Source organism: Aegilops tauschii, chromosome 5 (assembly GCF_002575655.3).
Source record: "Aegilops tauschii subsp. strangulata cultivar AL8/78 chromosome 5, Aet v6.0, whole genome shotgun sequence".
In the NCBI taxonomy this organism is placed as follows: domain Eukaryota; kingdom Viridiplantae; phylum Streptophyta; class Magnoliopsida; order Poales; family Poaceae; genus Aegilops; species Aegilops tauschii.
Window position 1 is genome coordinate 419,849,446 of NC_053039.3, and position 19,683 is coordinate 419,869,128.

General features: G+C 43.5%; 1 protein-coding gene across 2 annotated transcripts; it reads right to left on the reverse strand.

Annotated features, from left to right (window-relative positions):
- Positions 1–1,733: 1,733 nt before the first annotated feature.
- On the reverse strand, positions 1,734–6,165 carry LOC109731671 (transcription factor RF2a). Of its 2 annotated transcripts, none has more exons than XM_020290845.4 (5): positions 6,047–6,165; positions 5,202–5,815; positions 4,650–4,782; positions 3,038–3,122; positions 1,734–2,499 (listed from the first exon to the last, which is right to left on the reverse strand). In XM_020290845.4, the coding sequence occupies exons 2-5, from the start codon at positions 5,741–5,743 to the stop codon at positions 2,129–2,131; spliced, it is 1,131 nt and encodes a 376-aa protein (XP_020146434.1). In that variant the 5' UTR covers positions 5,744–5,815; positions 6,047–6,165; the 3' UTR covers positions 1,734–2,128. The 2 variants fall into 2 exon arrangements, with proteins under 2 accessions (XP_020146434.1, XP_020146433.1); XM_020290844.4 differs by having other exon boundaries at positions 5,905–6,076.
- Between the last annotated feature and the right edge of the window lie 13,518 nt (positions 6,166–19,683).

Below are 19,683 nucleotides of genomic sequence, written 5' to 3' on the forward strand. Positions count from 1 at the left end.
AAATAATAATTTTGTGGTTTTGGGGAGTCCTATATCTTATAGGGGTGAAATATAATTTTTGAAATATTTTTCATGCCCTAAATTAAGTACTTGTAGTTCAAGCCTTAACTCAGGGGTTTTTGGAAAACTTAATTTAGAAAATACTTTTTGGCCAAATTATTTTTGCAAGAAAATACTATTCTGTCCTGTACACATGGCATGATCATTGGGCAAAGTTTTGGATCAAGGAGAAGGAGTATAAGAGTTGGAGGATTTATTTGATTTTTAGAGCACTTGCAAACAGCAGACAAAAATCCAATCAGGCAAAGTCCAAAACACTCAAAAGTTTTAATAAAACCACATTTTATCATGATTTATTAGCTTAAGTGTTGTGGCATGAAAATTAGGGTGACATAACCCTACCAACTTGCTCAGAGATCTAGCTATAACTAGTAGAGAGAAGGGGGTGAATGAACTCACAGAAGCCATGAGAGCAACCGCGAAGGAGGCGGTAAACACGTCGGAGAAGAGGAGGAGTCGAATCGCCGCCGCCGTCAACCGGTGGCAGGAGTAGTAGCGCCACTTACCTCGTCGTCGATGTCGATCCACGCCGAAGGGAAAGCTTGAGAGGGGGCAAATGGTGGCGGGAGTTTTGGCGCTGTAGTGAGGCTTGCTATATAGGGCGCCCGAATCGGCGGGCGGTGATGCCAATTCCTTCCGCAGCTTTTTTGGAGACGCTCGCAAGCTCCCGCCATCTTTGTGGACGCAGGAGGTCAGCGCCGCGTCCCCTCCCCTGCATCGCGCGAGTCTGGCTCGCTGAAAACAGTCGATTCAACCGTTACTAGCGGGCCTCGCTAAGGAGTGCTTTAAGGTTCGTGCGGGCCAAGAATCTGATGCATGCTAGACAACCAAACAACCTGTTTTTTCCCGCGCGAGGCTGGTTGGGCCTAATGTGAGCAACCAAACGCGTCCGACGTGCGCCGACTGTTGCCTACCGTGGGTTGAGTTGAGTCGATTAATTGGGTTGAGGTGTCATGAAATGTTTTTTTTAAACGTAGTCATGAAATGTTTATTTCTTAAATGGACTCATGAAATGTTGTTATTTAAGATAAAAGATATATATTGCGATGTATAAACCAGCAAAACTAATGAATGGTTCAATCTATTAAGAAGCGACATATGAGTTTAACGAACCAAGCTATCAAGTGCTCATGAAACTCGCGAGTTACGTGCTTTTTGTCCATCAAACTAATCTGAATTTCCTCCTTTGAGTAATGGGGCTCCTCGCCCACAACTTTTCGAAGGAGGAAGGGCCTTTACCTTACAGCATCCAGTTGTGCAGGGGAATGGAAGTTTGCACAAAAAAGTTTGTGAAGGGACTAGACATGAGAAATAGATTTTCACTCTCATTTTCTTGTTTTTTCTATCATGGGAATTACTGGGATGAAACTTCAAAACTTCACCCATGAATGGGTACCCCATGGGAAGAAATCGGTGGAATTGGTTACCTCAACTCCCATTTTCCTTCTCACTTAAACTCCTATTCCCTCCGCTCAATCAGTCGACTTTTAATCCCCTCACCCCTTAACTCTCATTCCCCGTCTCTAATTCCAACGAAACAAACACCCTGTTAGGGTACGAAAACCATCCCTTAAAACTATGGATGGATTAGTAGAGAAAATAGGAGCATCACCGGTTCCCGAGCACCTGCAAAATGCTCACTGGAACCAAAGGACAACGTAAGGACAACGGGGTAACAAATAAAATGGTTCCAGCACTAACAGTCATGCAATTAGCCTGTTCATTTTCCCTCTAACATGCCCAACGGGCAAACCCATCAGTGCCTGAGTTTAGGTTAACAATAACAACAACAACAACAACAACAACAACAACAACAACAACATAGGGTATGCCCATAACTGGACGCAACAATGCATCTTCTACCGGACCAAAACCAAAAGGTTCAACCTAGAATTCCCAAAGTGACTTCCTTCAACAACTACAAACAAACGCCTCCCACGACACTGTCAACACCTGTGACCGATCGTCCCAACTGTTCAACCGAAACTAAAAAAGCCAACACCAAAGCCACTACACCTGCGCATCATCATCATCATCATCATCATTATCATCTCTGGACCTAGTTGTTTCAGATGCCGCCGCCTCCCGGCGACTTCCCGTCGCCCCACATCGGCCCTTTCATCTTGAGGTCGCGCGCCGCCTGCTGGAACTGCTGTGCTTGCAGCGGGTGCAGTGGCTGCTGCTGCTGCTGGTGGTGCTGAGGGCGCATCGGCTGTTGCTGCTGCTGGGGCTGCTGATGGAGCTGGAGCTGTTGCAGCTGGTGCGTCGCTAGGAGAGACTGCATGGACTGGTTGCTGTGGAACATCTGCTGGCTGCCTCCGAACTGGTGTGGCGCCTGCGACATGCCGCCGTAGTTCATCAGCATCCCCCCACCGTTGCCCATCTGGCCTGTTGCCACCTTCAGCCGCTGAACCTCTGTTTTCAGGGTGTCATTTAGAGCTGCACCAGAGGAAAAAGGAAAGTTAAGAAAACAGCAATACTTTGAAATTCTCTTGTGTACGTGCATAATAGGCATTGATGAGAATAAAGGTGTAAGCAGAGAGATAAAACTGAAAGGAACTCTTTTTTTTCTTACAAAAAAATTTGATGTCCATGATATGGTTGGCGTACAGTATAGACTAGATGCATAAAGTTTTTTCTAATCATCATTGACATCGTAAAGTTCCTTTTATACAGGTACTCAGATTGCAAACAACTGACTATCTTGTAACCCACAATTGACAGATCTTCTAACCCTGCTTCTATTATATGCATCAACATGACCTGCAAAGTCTTATTACTTATGCTGTACATCAAATAAAGCCTCACATTGCAAACAACTGACTATCTTCTAACCCACAACTGACAGATCTTCTAACCCTGCTTCTATTATATGACATGACCTGCAAAGTCTTATTACTTATGCTGTACACCTAATAACGCCTAGTTTTCAAAACTAGAATCAAGCGAATTTAGGGGTTAGAAATATGTGTATTACCATCTTGTAGGTGGACTTGCTGCTCCATGTTCTGCAGACGTATCTTCAATTCACTATTCTCACTTGTTAGCCCACTGGTATCTCTCTGGCATAGGAACATAATGAGAAGAATGGTCATTAGCTATCTGAATTAAACACATGATTTATCACTACATAATAAATAGAGCATGGGCATAGAAATCAAGTATCTTCATCCCAAAAATATATATTTGGTTGATATTCATTGTTTTGATGGATGTGAATGCAGTAAGTTTGACTGACGGCAAGTTGAGGGCAAATCCAGTTGCTAGAAGGCAGAAAGACCATGTTGTAGCCTTAACAGTTATAGGTTTGACCAGAAGGAACTTCAATGCATTCAAATATCAACTAGCCAAACTACTGTACGTTGGCACACATTCCACACATGGTTTGCACTGCTTTTATCATCCATTTAGAATATGATATACAGTATAAAAAAGTCTACCTTTCTGCACACAGAAAATGCATGTAGTACTTGCATGGACATTCTAAAGATACATGGATGAAACCCCGTAATACCAACAGCCAAAAACTGCACCACGAATGGGCAGCACTAGCTCTCTTTCTCAGATCACAATGCATGGTATTTCTTCCTGTTCATGTAATAGTTGCTACTTTCCTTGGTACACCGCATTTTCTTTTCCTTTCTATAAACTTCTATAGTACAACCATGATGATTTATGTTACGTTTTAGAACTTGGCAATGACTAGTAGCCGGTCAATCCAAGTTCGGGAAATGCCTAAAGATCTTCTGACATCCAATGTTCTTATCTACCAGAAAGGCTTATGATTATGAAAAAAAAAACTTGCATGTTGACTCAACTTAAGCTTCTCGACTGGGAAACCAGAAACACAAGCAGTCAACGCAAAATATTGCAAAAGTACTTTAAGAAAGGTTTAATTATCACACAGATCGTTGCCCATGGGCCACAGGTGAGAAGTGGTCAGATGCATTGGGTATTTATTGAATATTGATATTATGTTTATTATGATATTGCTTTGAAGTGTGCTCCATACCATCTCTATTTTTAGTGCGTTTATAATGGATATAGCTTGAGACCTGCCAACTAGCCCACCAACAAGTGGTGCCTCAATATTATCACTCCGTTCCAAAATGCACATGGCATAGCAAAACGACAAAATTTCGTTATTAGTTTCAAAAACAGGGAGACAAGATATTGCATCTTGTAACATACAACATGATGCTTCCGGCAGCATCATCACTATGTGGCTGTACTCAATGCCACTTGTGCTAATTATATACCAGAACTTCCATCCTTAAAATGGCTTTTCTTGAAAACATTCAATGCTATGTAAATATGACAGAAGATCTCCACGTCATCTTCAGGAAACCACCTTACACCAAAGGGTAACGGAAGGTTTTTACTTTGAAGAATTTGGATGAAATTACTCAACCAATTCCTAAGCTCCAATGATTTCAGATAGAATACATCCCTACGCGGCAGCTTAACACATATATCAATCTAACTTGAGATAATGAAGTCATGTGTGGAATTTCCTTAGCCGCATCCAAAATGATCTCATAAATGGATTAAAACTTTATAAGAAGAAAAACTCCAAAGATAATGCATACCTGTAGCAATGACAACTGGGCTGACAATGTTGTTGCTTCTGTCTGCAGGGTTTGTACCTTGCGCTCAAGTTCACCAATATAGCGCATTTTCCTTTCCTTCGATCTTGCCGCGGATTGTCTATTAGCCCAAATCCTGTCAAATCATCCGAATCACAAATCAGCATATGCTCATGTGTACCACATAAACAGATGACCTTCATCTTCAACAAAAATGCTATCTAAAGAATGTAGACATAACGGAGCTGAACATGAGGCATCTGATTCCAATCACACTTTTGTCCAACAAATGGATCTCTTTCCTTGCGCCTAACTGTCTAACCTATCTGAGACCTATCTCTTCTCAGTTCGTGCAAGCATAGCATTTCACACCCACTCATGTGAAGTAGTGTACTAAATCCTCCCATAGCTGATAATCTCACCAGTGGATGAAGCAAATACTTGATGTGAAATACCGTTGAAGACAAAAATGCAGGCATTTCACAAAAGGCTACCTGAACTCTATAGAAGATGATGGACGTTACACAATACCAGCAATTAAAGGAGAAATCGAACCTTTTTGCCCTCTTGGGGTCGACAAGAGCAAGCTCGGCCAGCTTCGCCGCGGACACCGCCTTCTTGGCCTCCACAGTGGACATCCCCTCCATCCCCGGCGCCCCCACCAGGTCCTCGGCCTTGATCGACATCGACTCGTCCATGGACTGGCTGTGCTGGTGCTTCGGCCTCATCACGTGGCCCGCCCTGGCCGCCTCGCCCCCGCCGGCAGCAGCGGCTGACGACGACTCCGCCTGGTCCGACGACGGCCCGCACGACGAGTTGAGCTTGTCCACGTCGAGGAACATGGAGAAGAGCTCCTCGTCGTTCTCGTCCGACAGCGAGGGCCCGTCGCCGCCCCCGGGCGCGCAGAGGTCGAGGTCGTCGGGGAGGCTAAGGATCTCGGAGTGCGCGCGCCGGTGGCCCGGGTTCCTGGTGGGGAAGTCCGGCATGCGGCTGATGTCGTACTCCGGCGGGGGAGTCGCAGAGCGGCGCGACGGCTGCGGCGGCAGGCCGTCGCCGCCGCCGCCGTCCGCCGAGATCCGGGACCTGTCCTTGTTCATCTTCCCGGCACCAGGGCCCCGCCGAATCTCCTCAACGCGCCGCCTTTTTGCAAGTCCACGGAGCTAATCAAGCTTCAGCCAAGAAAACAACACACACGGCTCAGAACTAAGATTACGCTGGAAAAGAATCGGAGGAAATTCTTGGCAGAAAGAAGAGCGACCAGAGCGCGGAAATCGGGTGGAAATTCTTGCGAGGGAAAGAGGGGAGGAAGATCTAGGAGCCGGGTCGCAAGAACACGGAGCTGAGCAAGCGGAGGGAAAGGGAATGGGAGCGAGAGGCGAGGGTGGTTTGGGCTGTCTCACCTGAGATTCGAGCGGCGTTCGGCTCTCGCTGATCTATCACCCTCGCGCCTGCTGCTTATCACTTCTTGGCATCATTTGCATGAGGAGGCAGATGACATGATGATACAACTCAACACATGAAGGGGAGATTTATTTATAACAGTTTTTTATATTTACTTTTATTTTATTTTTAATGGAGAAAAAAAGAAGTGCCTAGGCTGCTTCATTCATTCCTTGTGAGGAGGGGACCAGCTATGCTAGGGCATGTGATACAAAAACATCTGTAAAGTGAGAAAAGTCTGCTTCCTCTTGTACTAGAGGTTTTTAGGAGTGTCGTCAAAAATATATTTATGATGGTTAGTTTCCTCTTTTTAGGGGAATTCCTGTGTGTCTCTGAATTCAGTAATTTAATTTGGCTCCTCTTATAGACAATGTTGGGTTGTTTGAATTGAGCATCTTCAATTTCTGGCTTACGCCACCAACAAGAAATGTTTCAGTCACCAAGGGAGATGAAGGCCGTGGAGACACATTGGACCTACGACTTACTTGTCGAGGATGAAGCATTTTTGGTCATGACTATTAGAAGCGATAATGTTAGCATGAAGGATGGTTTCGCCTCTACCATCGATACCAATGCTAGCGGATGCTTGCCATCACGGGATAGAGCGGGAGATGGTCCTTGAAGGCTAACATAAGACGGCGACCAAGTGGGCATTCCGAAGGAGGAAGATGATAGGTTGCGGTTGTGTTTTGGCGCGCATTGCTTGGGAGAAGTTGCTACTATGCAACGTGTTATCATGGAAAAAAATACATGTTCACATATACTTCTCTTTGAAATCAGCGATTACTTAACTGTAATCATTATTTGTTGTCATAAGAAATTGTAATCATTATTTATCATGTACGTGATTAGAATACATTAAAGGATAACAAATTTGGATACAAGTTCTTTCTCTTTAAGGCTTCCTATATAGTGCATATGCTTTATTTATTTCTTCAAGCGGTTCGTCGACAAGACAATCCCTATGACTATGGCCAATTTAGGACGGTTTAAAAAAGGTTCCATTGAAATGACTACCGTGGAACTTGCTACCCAACAAAAAACAAGTTCATTGGTACTTCTTTATAGGAGCAATGTTGCTATTTTTAGGTAGCAAAACTTTTAGTGTTATTTAGCATCTGCATGATTGGAATACATAGGGCATTTTCAAGGGCACGTGTCAAATTTTAGCCCATCATATGTCCACGAACAACAAAAGATTGAGCCCCATTTGTCCTCTTTAAAAATAGTGTTTCTCAATGTATCACCCAGTTGTTTGGACATGTGCATACGATCGGATGGAGAGAGGGGGGGGGGGTTCGGGTGGATTAGAGCTGACGTGGCGGATATGTCCGGACAACCGCATTTCTTCGCATGTTTGGGCGAGTTTGGGGAAGCATGGACCATCCGGACTTATAGGGCGGGTATGGGGAAGCTCATTGAGTGGTCACGACATAAAATTGGATTCATTAGTTGTTTGTCGTTAAGGCTTCCTTTAGATGCTTTAGTGTTTTTATGTTCATGAACAATATTACATTGTTGGTGAACAATGTTAAATTGTTGGTTTATTCCTACTAGCTCTTAAGATAGTTTGACAAACCAAATTGGGAGTTGGACCCAAAATCATGAGATCATCTCTCTCTCTCTCTCTCTCCCTATGTGTGTTGATAACTTGATATGTGTATTTGCATCACAATTGCATACGATAAAGTGCTAGTTTACAATGCTTATCCAACTACCCTTTTAAAGGATATTCAAATATCATAGAGCTACTTTATCATTGTTCTTTGTCTTATTGGAAGGTTGTACCGAGAGGGGGGACGAAAATATTGACAGAGTCAAAAATGAAGGTTTCACGAGGGAAAACACCTTTTCAAAACAAGGAAAAGTAAAGCAAAAATACAATAGTTGTTTTGGAGGAAAATACCTCCGAAGTCACAAGATGGACTCGGGATAGCATGTAGGCCCCACACACCTTCACAATGTGCCCTATGCCCAAGACGTCACACCAGGATGTGTGGAACCCACAAGGCTCCCAACTACATATGCGTGTCATCTACCCCTTAAAAACATCATATTTTCATGGTAATCTTATGTAGCCCATGGGGCATTGAACCCTACTTTTATTCCTCAGAGGATCGATCATGCCGAATCTGTCACTTCCTATCGGGAGAATGCAAAGTCATCGTCATCACCAACACCAACGCATCATTGGGAGCACCTTCATCCATACCATCATCACCATCACTATCCATGGAACCAATGCTCATCCCCACCTACATCACAATATGAGCAATTGGTATAGACCGGTTACTAATATCTTTGACGCACTTCTATTCTTGTAGACCTTATTGGGCCTCCAAGCGCAGAGGTTTGTAGGACATCAACAAATTTCCTTCAAGTGGATGAAATAAGGTTTATCAATCTACGATAGGTGTAGGATGATTGTATTCTCCTCTCAAGTAACCCTGCAAAAAGATACAATAAGTCTCTTGTGTCCCCAACACCTAGTTAGTTGTCGTTGTATAGGTGCACTAGTTCAGCGAAGAGATTGATTTGATGATGGATAGATAATACGGAAAGCTGAAATGTTTTTGTATTTTTTGAATAATTAAAAATAGAAGGTAACAAGATGGAAACTTGACTGAAATGAGGTTTGCAATTATTGGAAACAAGGCCTAGGGCATGTAGGTTCACTAGTATCAACACTCAACATGGTAACTTCATTAAATTACATGATGTAACCTGACATAGTTCTTTTTTATTGGACCAATTCCGGATGAGATATCGTAGGTGTGCAAAGTGCAAACCACCTCAAAAGTTATCTTTCTAATCTTAGGGGTTGTTTGGTTTGTGACTAAGATTGCCAAAGGTTGGCACAACTAAGGTTAGGAAAGTTTGACCAACTTAGATGAGTGTTTGCTTCAAGCCACACCTTAGGCAAGCCACACTAGGGACCCACATGATATACACAAAAAAGTGTGGAAAGATTCCCTTAGGCTTGCCAACTTATGGCTCTCATTTTGAAGAACTAACCTTAGGCAAGTTTGGCAACATTGTATGGCAAAGTGTGGCATTGCTAGGCCTAAAACCAAACCGCCCCTTATTCTATTGAGATACACCAATGTCACCGCGGGCAGCACCAAAAATTATGCTACGACAACAACATACGATCTCTATCATTCTAATCTTTGTCAGATGGGTCATTCCAATGTCACATCGGGTGTCTCCAGGGATTATACTAGATATGCATCATGTAATCTCATTAACTCCCAAAACTCAAGAATATAACATGAACATATCATGAGAGGTACATCATACAATTCAACTAACATCAATGCCCAAGATCATAATCATGGTGGAAATTCATAAGATCAAGAAAGAGAGGTACATGACACATAGCTACTACCAAAAAATCTCAATCTTGAAGGTGGAATACTCCCGCATCACCATGGGAGCAGCAAGGATTGATGTAGAGATTGAAGATGAAGGTTCTCTACTCCCGGCAGAGTGGCTGATTAGGGCTAAAAACAAAGATCGCCTCGAAAGAGGGAGTGGTGGCAGTGTGAAAAAGCCTTCAAAAATTAGGGGTGACTTTAGAGGTATATATAAGCCATCGGGCACCAGGGGTCGATGAGAGGTGCTCAGGGGCCACAGACCCCCTCCTCTAGGCGCCCTAGGGTTGAGGACGCCTCCACAGGGCGCCTACGGTCCCTGGGCCTCTACTGGTGTTGGGCCTTGGTCCCCTGGTCTTCTTTCAGCATTAAAATTGCCTCCAAATTTCTTGTAATTGTTTCGTGGACTTTTGGTATGGTGATTTCCTGAAATTCCAAAAACACAAAAAACAGGAACTGCGTTGGGCACTGAATTAATAGGTTAGTACCTCAAAAAGCTTAAAATGTTGCATGATTAAAGGATAATATGCATGAAACATACAAAATTTATAGATACACTAGGGACGTATCAGTTACCATGATCTCTTTCTAGTTTTAATTGCTTCTTAGTAGTTGATGCTTTATGTTTTATTACGGGAAGATTTATACGTTCAGATTGTCATGTGTATTCATCTCCCAATACCCGTGTTCATTATGATGTCTTGTGAGTAGCTCCATCACATTCTTGATTACATGGGATAAAGCCCGTTGTTAAGAGGCATATGAATTTGCAATTTATACGTCTCCAACGTATCTATAATTTATGAAGTATTTATGCCATATTTACAACAATTTTATTTTGTTTTGGTATGATTTGAATGGAACTAACCCGGACTGGCGCTGTTTTCAGCAGAACTACCACGGTGTTGTTTTTTGTGCAGAAATAAAAGTTCTCAAAATTGGACAAAACTTTTTGGAGATTTTGTATGGAACAAACGAAGAATAATGAAGCAAAGAACCACTGGAGGGCCCCCTACTGCCCACTAGGCACCAGGGCGCGCCACCCCCCTCTGTCACGCCCTGGTGGGTAGTGGGCCCCTCGTGGCCCATCTCAGCATGTGATCGACGCCAAAAAATCCTATAAATACAGAAATCCCCAGAAATAACCCTAGATCAAAAGTTCCGCCACCGCGACCATCTGTAGACACGAAAAAACAATATGAACCCTGTTCCGGCACCCTGCCGAAGGGGGAAATCATCACCGGAGGCCATCTTCATCATCCCGGCGGCCACCATGATGAGGAGGGAGTAGTCCACCCTCGGGGCTGAGGGTTTGTACTAGTAGCTCTGTGTTTGATCTCTCTCTCTCTCTCGTGTTCTTGATTTGGCACGATCATAGTTGGATCATATGGTGCTTTCCCCTCTCTATATTTTTGTGATGAATTGAGTTTTACCTTTGAGATTTCATTATTATCGGATTGAATACTTTTATGGATTTGAGAGCACTTGATGTATGTCTTGGCACTCAACTTGCGGATTCCCGAGGTGACATTGGGGTAACCTATGCACAGGGGTTGATGCATGTTTTCGTCCTTGTTTCTTTGGTAGAAATCTTGGGGCACTCTTTAAAGTTCTTTGTATTGGATTAAGTATTATGAATCTGAAATTGTTTGATGCATATTGTATAATAAACTCATGGATACTCGTGGTGACATTCGAGTATCTAGGTGACATTAGAGTTGGTTGATGTGTATCATATGGTGTTATTTTAGTACGAACTCTTGGGCTATTTGTGGCACTTGTATGAATAGCTCTATAGATCGATCAGAAAGGATAACTTTGAGGTGGTTTCGTACCCTACAAACAATTTCTTCTTATGTCTCCGCTAGATAAGAACTTAGAGCTATGGTTAAACTTTGTCTTAATTATTCTCATTAGTTGCGGATGCTTGCTAAGGGTATAGTCATAAGTATATGTAGGTCAATGATTTTGCGGCACATAACCTTAGGCTCTATCCACATGACTGATACGCCTCAGATGTATCTACGCCCCCGTTCCTTTTCTCTTTGTGTTTAACTTTTTCCTGGTTTCTCTAATTAGTCTGCGCTCTCCCCCTCTTATCCACTGGTTTCCAAGTTTGCCCTATCCCCTGCCTCCGCCGCACTAATTGTGTTGGTCGTAGGAAAGGCGTGCATGCATGTAGGGATGGGCCATGCAAATCTTGCATGCAGGGGGTGCATGTATCATATTTAAATGTTGGGAGGGGGACAAGGAGAGAAAAGCAAATCAAAAGCTGCTACAATTTATAGCTAGGAAATGCAGTTCAAGCACACTATGAGGTAAAATTGTCAAGATTTTTTAGATCTTAGTTGTCCTTGGTATGCGGGGTTGAAGTTACACGAAGAGAAAAATAACCAGAGGGAGTATTTTTTATATGTTCATTCATGCTACTTTCACACCATTATTGCACCACTTTGGCACAATTTATATTGATTTATTGGACTGTCCTACTAATTCAGTGCCCAGTACCAGTTGTTTTTTTCTGCCTATTTTTGGAATTTACATAAAAATCCTTTCTGGGACAAAAAATCAAAAAGTTCATGAAGATTCAAGTCAGGACAGATCCATGGGCACAAGAGTCAACAGAGGAGACCTTGTGGGCCCCATGTGATAGGTTGATAATCCTAATGTATAGGGGGTCAATTGCAGATATTTTTGATAAGTGGAGTGCAAACCCAACGAGGAAGGGAAGGAATTGGCTGATGAAAATAGCACGGAATCGCTGCAAAGACTGTTTGGTTGTTTGTTTGATCAAGAGAGAAATTGCAGGAATTTAATTTGCAGCAAAAGTATAACGGTGTAGCAAGTGGCTAAATCCTTAATTGTGCCAAGGACAAACTAGTTGTATTACTTATATGGATCAAATCATTCTCGAGGATGGCGGGAATTTTCACCTAGCTGCTTTCACCTAGTACCATTGATTTTAACTTTCAGTGCTTTGATAACTGTTGTGTAGTGGACCCTAAACTTATGTACAATTCCTACTTGAACAAAATACATTCTTATGGTTATACTCTCCCTGCAAGCATCCTAAAAATTCAAGAGAATAATAAAGATAATATCTAACAGTAATATTAAACTTTAGTGGTCCCAAATTACTCCTCATGCAATAATTCACAAACTCAACGATAATATCTTTCACTCCAGCCAACCATCCTAAGCAAACCTATCACACAATGCTCTACTCTCTAAGGCCATAAAGGTGAAAGAATATGTTGTCGGTGTTCACACATCACCACTAGATACTTAAAACACAACATAATATCAAAAAATTGAACTTTACTCAGTTTCACATGGTTACTAATTAACAACACTGTTTCTCCTTAGTCCTTAAGAACGTAACGAATACTCACAAGACATCATATGAATCGTGATTACCAGGTCCACCTGGACCTCTAATGTTCCAAAACAAACCTACCGTTGGATTTCCCTTTTAGGTATGTGATCATAAAAGCATGGTTATTTTTGTTTTCCATAGAGTCCACTTTTTTACCAGTATCATCAATATTTCCTCTATCAATCTTAGGATTATAATTAGCCCCCCCATTATAACCAGATGCACAAACCACAAATAGTTTCCAAACAAAGATTGTCCTTAGTTTTAAACACAACTATCAAACATCATTGTTTGGCAAAGAAACCAATAACTTCAAACATGTTAGGCTTAAAGGTGTTCTAAGATACCCCTAGCAGTATTAGCAACAAGTAAGTAGGACCATGTAAAAGAGAAAGCACCAGCAGGCCATTTTAACATGAATCTGGGGTAATATCTTTCCTGGTTTCTTGCGGACGAACAAAGTGAGGGCTCATTCAGTCTGCAGGATCTCCAAATAAGAGGAATAGGAAATTCAAAGGATTATGATGCCCCAAATACTCAAGTCCTCAAAATTTTTCCATGAGGTCTCACATAATGACAAGAATCGTAAGGAATCATGTCAACATGGACACAATCCAACGAAATTGACACTACTGCAGGATGCTGCTAACGCGACACTACGATCAGAGGCCCTTCGACGAAACTGTGTGCGATGCAATAATCGCAAACGGTGGTGTAAAAAACCGTCAAAAAAGGTGCAAAACGTTTGCGATGGCGGATGCATCAAACACGGTTCAGATTTTAATTGCGTGTGCGATGCAGGGCATACGGTTCAGTTCAATTAACGGTTTGCGATGAGGAGGAACAAAAGAAACGGGCAGCCAGATGAAGGTGTGTGCGATATACAGCATACGGTTTACTCGGATGAACTGTTTATGATTAGGCAACACAAAAGAAATAGTCAGCCAGATCAAGGTGTGTGCGATATACGGCATGCGGTTCACTCGGATGAACTGTTTGCTTTGAGCCAAGAGAACATAAACGGTTCAATATAACAAGATGTGTGTGATACGCGGCAAATAGGTCTGTGATCGAAAATGTGTGGGAAGACCTATAACAACACAGACGATTCCTGTTAACAAGTCATGTGTGTTGTGAGCAAACGATTGCTGGTATACAATTGTGAGTGATTAATGAAAACATCACCAACGGGTTCCATTGTTTAGTCCATGTGCGATGTGATTTTCTTTGTCCGCACAACATCTACGCCCTGTCTATAGAGCATCAACATATATACTTAAAAAGACAGCATTGCATAACCAAATTAAGCATACAATTACACAAGTGACTACACACATAACATTTCCACACACCAAAGTAAGCAATTACATGCATACTAAAATAGGAGAAACGAGGATCTAATCATCTACTTATTGTTGCGACGACGCTTGCCATTGCTCTGCTTCCGGCTGGATCTCTGACCGTTTTGGGGAAGGAGGCACTTCCTCATGTCAATGATATGCATGTACATGTCGTAGCTCGTGTACGCCTCCTTGGCCGCGTACACGACGTGAGCTTTGTCGAGTATCTCCATCCAGGCCGAGTGCCAGGCACGCTTGTCCTTGTTGCAGGAATCCTTCATGTCTCTGTAGTAGGGGTAGATGATGGCCTCGACGAGGTGAACCAGTGAGTCATCTCATGCTCCTTGCTCCCCCAGATCTTGTATTGGCCCTGGATGTCGACAAGATTCTGGCCGGCGATGCCCGAATTCTCGAGCGCCTTTACATCGTTGGTGATGTCCATCGTAGCGAACATGTAGTGGGGGCTGTTGACAAACCTGGCGAAATGCTCGCAAGGCCTTGTGGCTAGGCAGTAGTGGTAGACGAGGACGTGGTGGCGCACGCACATCTGGGAGACGACGACCTTGGGACGAGACCCGACATGAGTGCGGGTGTACTCAAGGTCGAACCCGACCACCTTGTACTTCTCCTCGGCAAGCAACAGCTCCATGGTGTGGATGGAGTGCTCCACCCAGCCCGGGTCGTTGGTGTACACCACCGAGAGGTCCGTGAACCTTCTGTGGGTGTCCACCACAGCATGCATGGTGAACTGCTGCTCGTCGTCGGTAGCCGCTCGGAGCGCCATTGGAGCCGCGCAGGATACTCTCTAAGAATTTCTCGTGTGGGTGTGCTTCTTGCAATGGTGGGGCACGATCGAAAGGTTGAAGAGACACAATGGTTAAATGGCCGCTGTAATAAATGGGGGCCGGCTAGCCTGTAATCGTCACGTCTTGTCACGGCGTTCATAGCGGAGGATTCCAGTGCACGCTTGACAATACCGCACCGCACGCATTTTGTTTGACCACGCGTGGGCTCGAAGAGGCGCCAAATGTATCGTCGGTGAGCCTGTTCCTGCGCTATCGCACAGTTTACCGCGCTAGCTTCTCGCCTGGCTAGTTTGGCCACGCCTCGGCTAGAAGAGGGACAAATCATGGGCGTTTATTGGCAAAAAGATCTGTAAAAACAAAGTGTGTGGAATGACTTCGGTCATAATTTTACCCGTGGGTGATGAGGTCAAAGTTACACAGAAGGGTGATGGACACTCGAGTGCGATAATTAATTCTGCGCTCTACATGGCACGCGGTTGAAGAGACCAATGGTGTGCAATAATGTCGAAGATTGCAGTCGAGTTAGCTATACAGATCGTGTGCTGTGAGACCGACAAGGTAAATAGATTTGAGAATGGTTAATAAAATCTAAGACCATTGCATATTAAGGTCAAAATAGTGCTACCAATACACGAGTCTCATACGATGCCATTTCAACGATTGTACCACAAAAGCTCGAAATATTACAAGGTTCAAATTCCAGAGTTATATGGCTCAAATTCGAAGATTACAAGGTTCAAACTGATGTTAGAAATGAAATTCAGCTCATCAGCTGCAAATGCTCGCGCTGATCCGCTGAACATGGATATCAGAGAGGTTCAAACTAATATTACCACTTCTAAGTCTGGTTTCGAAACCTCATAATTTTTGAAAAGGGATCAGCCACTGAGAAGTCATGTATGGGGTTGACAACGATGACTTCCAATTACTCTGTCATCTGAAGTTCCAAAATAAAATTCAGCATTTTCGGAGCCTATTCCGGCGCTGATCAAAAAACCATTCATTTTTGCAAAATAAATGTAGGGCAAACCTCATTACCTTCAGCACCTTTGCTCTCAAAACAAAAAACCTGGTGAATATATCTCCGGTAAGGTCCCTCAGTAGGAGTTCAAAGTAATTTTTGAGAGATGCAGATCTAGGCATTCGACGTGATTGTTATATTGTATCACATTATCCACCACTAGGCCTAATCTTATATGCAAAAGAAGAAAACGTGTTAGTGCCTACATGCAGTTTTGAACACTACTACAGGCCTATTTGGTTTGCAGGATTTGCAAAATGCACTAACATGCCATCTTTGATCTGACATGATTAATATGGGCATTTGATTACATTCTAGAAAAAGGTAGCCTTCTTCACAAGAGATTGGAGTGGATGAAAAGTTCCCTAAGAAAATTAGTATAGATGAATCCAAAGGAGAAATGCTTATGGATTGTAACCATATGGATCAAGCAACCAATATGGGGGGACATGTATGTACTGAAATCCTCCAAAAGAATCCTTCAGAAATCGCAGTACATTGTCATTGTAAACTTGGAAAAAGGTGTCACAAATTGAACTCCCTTATGGTTAACCTTTAATAAGAAAGGAACATCACCTCGATATATAGCTTCTCTAGGCACGGAAAGCATCTCAGGAAACTGACAACTTGCTCCAGGTTGGGGCCGATAGATCTAGTGCCAAGACCTTCACTGTGCGCAGTTTCGGGGTCAAGCTTGTCGGAATCATTTTTTGGATGACAGACAAACAAACATCTTCAGAATGAGAAAAATAATGTTAATTTGTAGAAGGAGAGGTAGAAGGCGGCTGTTGTACCTGAACGGGTGTGGATCCAATAACAAGTTCGGAGTATTTGTCAGACGAGTAGCCCACCACTATCAATTTTGGCGCAGAAATGACATTGATTCTTGTTGGACCTTCTTGATCAACTACAAGTAATCTCTCAAGTGCAAGTGTGTCCTCAATGACAATACCGTGGTACACATCTTTTGATGTCTTCCTGCCGCACCAGCAACACACATAAATAGTCCGGAGAGTCATGGAGGTGATGTGGAAGCTACTCAACCCATTGATCGCCTGAAGACGAAGGTACTCGAGTGCAGTACAGCCACGGAGCAGGCGCTCCATGTCACCGTTTGGGAGGCAGACGTCGACGAGCTCGAGGTGCTTCAGTCGTGGTAGAATAAGAGCGGGCGCGTCACTAAAGGGAGGGGGATGGCAGTTCCTGAACTTGGCGACGCGCAGCGTGGGCGCGAGGCGGAGCGCGGACGTTGGCAGCGAGCGCATATGCCCATCATAAAAAGTGAGCTCCTCGAGCTGATCTAGGGCGGGGGATCGGAACCAGTCGTCAAGCTTGGCTCGGTCCTTGCCGTTGGAACGGAACTTGCCCATTCTAAGGCATCTGGTTGGGCCGAGGTGACTGCCGAGGATCTTGGAGAACGCATCCAAGCTTTTGCTATAGCCATGGCAGAGCTCGTGAGTGTCGATGAGGTCGATAGGGGTGGAGTTCCATAGGGGGCGCCACCACCGGGAAAGAACGGTTGTCCGTGCCCCATATTTGATTGGGAGGGGGGAGATGATGACTGTCAAGATATCATCGGGGAGGTTGCTGATGAAGTCTAGGCCTGCCGGAGTCGCTTGCGGTTCTTGCTCGCCCCGCCTCCGCTTGTTGGCAGCCCCATTCTCCACCTCCGGAGTCTCCTTGTCAGCAGCGCTTTCTGATACAAGTGGGAGTGCAGGGAATATTTAGTTAAAACAGGGCAATAGAAAAGTGTATTGGTAACTAGAAGTTATTAGGTAGGAATATAGTAAGAAAATGGAATAACAATTGGTTGTTTAAATACTACACAATTCATTTTATATTGCTAGGTAAGTCAACATGCAGATACTTGAAAAGAAAACTTACTTCGAACAAAGTCTGGACGGATGATATTGTCGGGGAAGTTAGCATATATCTCATGACCAGGCCCTTTTATGAGCAGTGCAATTATAGTGCCAGCTTTCAGTACATAAAACTTAGAAATTTCTTTCCAAAGTCCAGTGCCAAAATAGGAGTCACCACGTTCATCAAGTGTTATAGTAGCAACGATTGTAAATCCATGGTTTGTGTTTAGTATGACATCCGTGCAGTCTTCATTTATGTAAAGGGAAAGATTCTGCATTACAGATTCTGTTGCATAGCAAGGGACGCGCTGCAGAAAATGGTAGGATTGTTAAAGAAAATATGGTAACATGCAAATATGGGCCCAAATTGAAATAACTGTACAACAGTTGAAATCGAAGGACAAAAATCTATAATTAAATAGATAGGGTAAACATGATGTCATGGAAATATGAGAGTAATCAAAAGAACAATACATCATTAATTTGCCTAATATAGAAAGAAGAGGGGGGGAATCCCCTTTGACGTATATGGTGCATGTGGCACCTTTTATCCAAATGTAGCAATATTTAGAATATATTCAGGAAAGCAGGCCATGCCAACCGATTTAGGGTGAGATTGAACATACCGCGCGCATCCTCAAGTCATCTGGTACGGTGAGATGGAATGTCTGGCGGAGGCCGCAAAGTCCTGATGTGTCTCCGCACTGTACACTCTATGAATGGAAGAAAACCCTCAAATCAGCTCGAATAAAAATGAATTCACGGTCATTTGGCTGGGTGATTAAAGGAGGCACATGAACTGGGATAACAGAGGAGATAATATCTCATTAAATTAGTTACCTTATTGTCCATGAGAAAGAACCCTCTGTACGACAGATTCCCCAACTGAGAGGAGTTGGGTCGACCGCGAGCAGTGTCGAGAAACTCGACGGCGATAGGCGGCGGCAAGCGGAAGTGACGAAATGCGGTGGGCTTTGCCGGCAGCCTGGCGGCGGCGGCAGGCGTCGAGCTAAGTGGTTACCGCCGCGATAGGCGGTGCCATGCATAGACGCGGAGGAGCTTGTGCAGGTGTGAATGGGGACCGGAGGGGGTGGCGGGCGGGGTGAGGGTTTTTGTGACGTGGGGATGGTGAGGGTTTTCTTTTTTCTTTTTTGAATTGGGTGGTGAGGGTTTTCTGTCCCACAAAGAATTTTGGAGGCGAAAGTTTGCTAGAGCCAACCGTGTGTGATTGACGCAACAGGCAAAATGAAATTCATTGCACACGGTGCCAATTTTGGGAACCGTGTGTGATTGATGTACTACCTCCTCCTGGTTTATTGGTCCCCTTTGTAATTTTTACCAAATTTTGACCAAATATTTAACTAAGAAATGTTTATGCATGTCACCAAAAATTATATCATTGAACACTATGCTCAAATACCCATCCAACGATATAATTTTTGCTGACCTGCACTAACATTTTGTCAGTTAAACCTTTGGTCAAAATTTAACACAAATTACAAAGGGGACCAATAAACCAAGATGGAGGTAGATTCCATCAACCGAACTGATTACATCCATATCCCACGGTTAGACATAAGTAAACATATATTAAACATACTCAGATATAGATAATAAGCATACACGTACACAAGCATAATTCAACCATAAGTATATAGTTCAACCGTCATTAAGCATACTCAAGCGTACATAATTCGATCCCACATCTCATCTCACATGACGGCACGATCCTGAAGCTTCTCCAGGTACTCGGCGTACACTCCGTGTGCCATCCTGCGAGAATACTTCTGCTTGAAGGAGCGAACGGCCCGTCCTCTT

Bases quoted from the DNA above. Each gene is read 5' to 3' on its own strand.
- LOC109731671 (XM_020290845.4), bottom strand. From the start codon at position 5,743: ATGAACAAGGACAGGTCCCGGATCTCGGCGGACGGCGGCGGCGGCGAC. The intron at 4,783-5,201 runs GTTCGATTTCTC...ATGATTTGACAG, and splicing joins GACCCCAAGAGGGCAAAAAG to GATTTGGGCTAATAGACAAT. The intron at 2,500-3,037 runs GTAATACACATA...CCTCTGGTGCAG, and splicing joins GCAAGTCCACCTACAAGATG to CTCTAAATGACACCCTGAAA.